The following is a 2,500-nucleotide window of genomic DNA, read 5'->3' as shown; positions in this document are numbered from 1 at the left end:
CGTGGCGGCGTGATTCGAGAGACGGAGCGTGACGACGGCCGTTCTTCATTTGCATAAAGTTGAGGTCTAGTCTACTTTATGTAAATCACGGGCGTCCGATGCGACTCGCTGCCTCTCCAAACGCCCGAGAATCTTTTAAACTAAACGTTGTGGATCTAAATAAAGACAGATTCAGATGCAGGATTATTTCTCACCTCAGATGTTTTCAGAAACACATTTCAGTGAACTATTTTCCTGAACTAAGAGAAGTAAGTTTCCAAACGAGCCTCCATGTTGGTTCCGGTTTGAAAGCCGAGAGCAGCAGCCCACGGAGGGAAGGAGTTCGTCCAATCAGGAGCCGGGTGTGTTCTGTCCACCGAGCGTCCAATGCTGGGAAGCGGCGCGTTCCCTCGCGATAGAAAACGCCCCGGTGGACACGAACCATCAGGTAACGTGATCCGCCCTCAGAGGGAGGTCATCCAGACCATAATAACACTGCTTTAGGAGCACAGCAGTTAGAGGCTAGGCTAGATGTTCTAAAGCCTGTAAACAGAGCCATGAGGAGGAGCAGAAGTCTAGTTATCTCTCTGAACACTTCAATTACAATATGCTGAAAGGTTATTATGGGATGTCTGCCCAATGAAGCCAAAAAATATACTGACTACTGCAGCTTTAAGATGAGTTACACAAACACAGGAAGTGTTCCATCTGTTGTGGACCTGGAGTCGGGGATGAGTCGGGGATGAGTCGGGGATGAGGACTGTTGAGACGAACAATGATAAACCTTTTTCTCTTCAGCAGAATGAGTGTTGGTGAAAAGGTAGAATAGATGAAATCATCCAGACAGTATAACTGTATATAGGAGTTGAGTGTTGTGTGTTGACCTTTGACCTGGTTGCAGAGATCTCGTTCCGGGTGTGGCAGTGTGGCGGCAGTCTGGAGATCCTGCCCTGCAGCAGAGTGGGTCACGTCTTCAGGAAGAAACACCCGTACGTCTTCCCCGAGGGAAACGCCAACACCTACATCAAGTACGCCTCTTATTCATGTCAGCATTCACATTCTGAGTCTGTTTCAGACGTCACAGGGCTGCTGGATCTCTGCTCATTTAAAGGTCCCATATCATACTCAGTCTCAGGTTCATACTTGTATTTTGTGTTTCTACTAGAACATGTTTACATGCTGTAATGGTAAAAAAAAACATGAACATCTCACTTTTTTATAATATGTCCCCTTTAAAATGGAAAGGTCTAAACTCCAGCAACACCTGTAGTCGGCTATAAAAGAACACAACATTTATATTAAAATAGAATGAGCCTTTTATATTGATTTAATATATAACACAATATACCGTCGCTGCATTGACACTAAACCACGAAACAAAACAAGAATGCTCCTCGTTGTTTTAATAAATCGATGCAAACTGGAGAATATTAATTACAAGTGTTCAGAAAACAAATACAAATTCTATAAACTTGGAAATTATCATCTGTTAAATCTAAATCCTAAACATCATTAATGAAGGGTCTCATTTATTCTCAAATACCTGCTGTTTAGCCTTTAAGATGTTTCTAATGGAAGGCTTGATAACATCTGTCTGATCCAGATGTTTCTAATGGAAGGCTTGATAACATCTGTCTGACCCAGATGTTTCTAATGGAAGGCTTGATGACATCTGTCTGATCCAGATGTTTCTAATGGAAGGCTTGATCACATCTGTCTGATCCAGATGTTTCTAATGGAAGGCTGGATCACATCTGTCTGACCCAGATGTTTCTAATGGAAGGCTTGATCACATCTGTCTGACCCAGTGAGTAGTGTAATAGGTCTGTGATAGATAACGTAAAGCGAGCTGAGGTCTGTAACAGCTGTTTCATTGTTTCTATAATCATGTTTCTGTGGATATCAGCCCGACAGAGAGAGGAGAGATCCAGTAAGATCTGTTTTGAAGTAATCTTAACCTGTTTATGTGATTATTGGTAACAGCTGTATGTCTTCAGTGGAAGCATGTTTTCATGTGAATGTGATCGGTCACTCCTCTAGAGCTGATAAATGATCTCCTGATTGACGGACTTTAGTCCCAAACTAAGAAACAGTTCGTTGGACTTGTGTGTTGATTCGTTGTGCACTAACCCACTAACCTGCCGACCTCACTAATAATCCACTAACTCTCCTGCAGACTGATTGGCTGTTTGACTGATGGAATCCAGGAAGCAGTCGTCTGCTCTCTGAGCAGCGCGTCTCAGCCACAGAAAGCTGTTCACGTCCTTGTTAAAGTGGATTTACAGCTGCCTGGGAGCCTTTGAGCTGCGAGTACAATATTATCCTATTAGCATAAGCTGTATTCTGTTGTCTGCCCCTTTCAAACAGTTCAAACAGGAAGATGTTTACAGGCAGTCCAATAATCCATTAACAGGCCTAATGTGCTCAGACTGCGTGTGAATTGATCTGGTATAAATAGATTAATCACGGCCACAATAAGGATGCCGGATAAATTCAGATTACAGAACGGAGTGCACTTTCA

The 2,500-nt window shown here is 43.0% G+C and overlaps 1 protein-coding gene across 2 annotated transcripts in view; it reads left to right on the top strand.

Annotated features, from left to right (window-relative positions):
* Positions 1 to 2,500, top strand: part of galnt14 (UDP-N-acetyl-alpha-D-galactosamine:polypeptide N-acetylgalactosaminyltransferase 14 (GalNAc-T14)) — a 174,503-nt gene that overhangs the window by 151,389 nt on the left and 20,614 nt on the right. For both annotated transcript variants that reach the window (XM_037750347.1, XM_037750346.1), the window contains exon 10: positions 881 to 1,007. In XM_037750347.1, the coding sequence (XP_037606275.1) occupies positions 881 to 1,007 (127 nt within the window). The remainder of the gene's footprint in view (positions 1 to 880; positions 1,008 to 2,500) is intronic.

Source organism: Sebastes umbrosus, chromosome 18, assembly GCF_015220745.1.
Source record: "Sebastes umbrosus isolate fSebUmb1 chromosome 18, fSebUmb1.pri, whole genome shotgun sequence".
Lineage (NCBI taxonomy): Eukaryota > Metazoa > Chordata > Actinopteri > Perciformes > Sebastidae > Sebastes > Sebastes umbrosus.
Note: the sequence above shows the minus strand (reverse complement) of the source record. Positions and strands in the feature narration are given on the sequence as shown.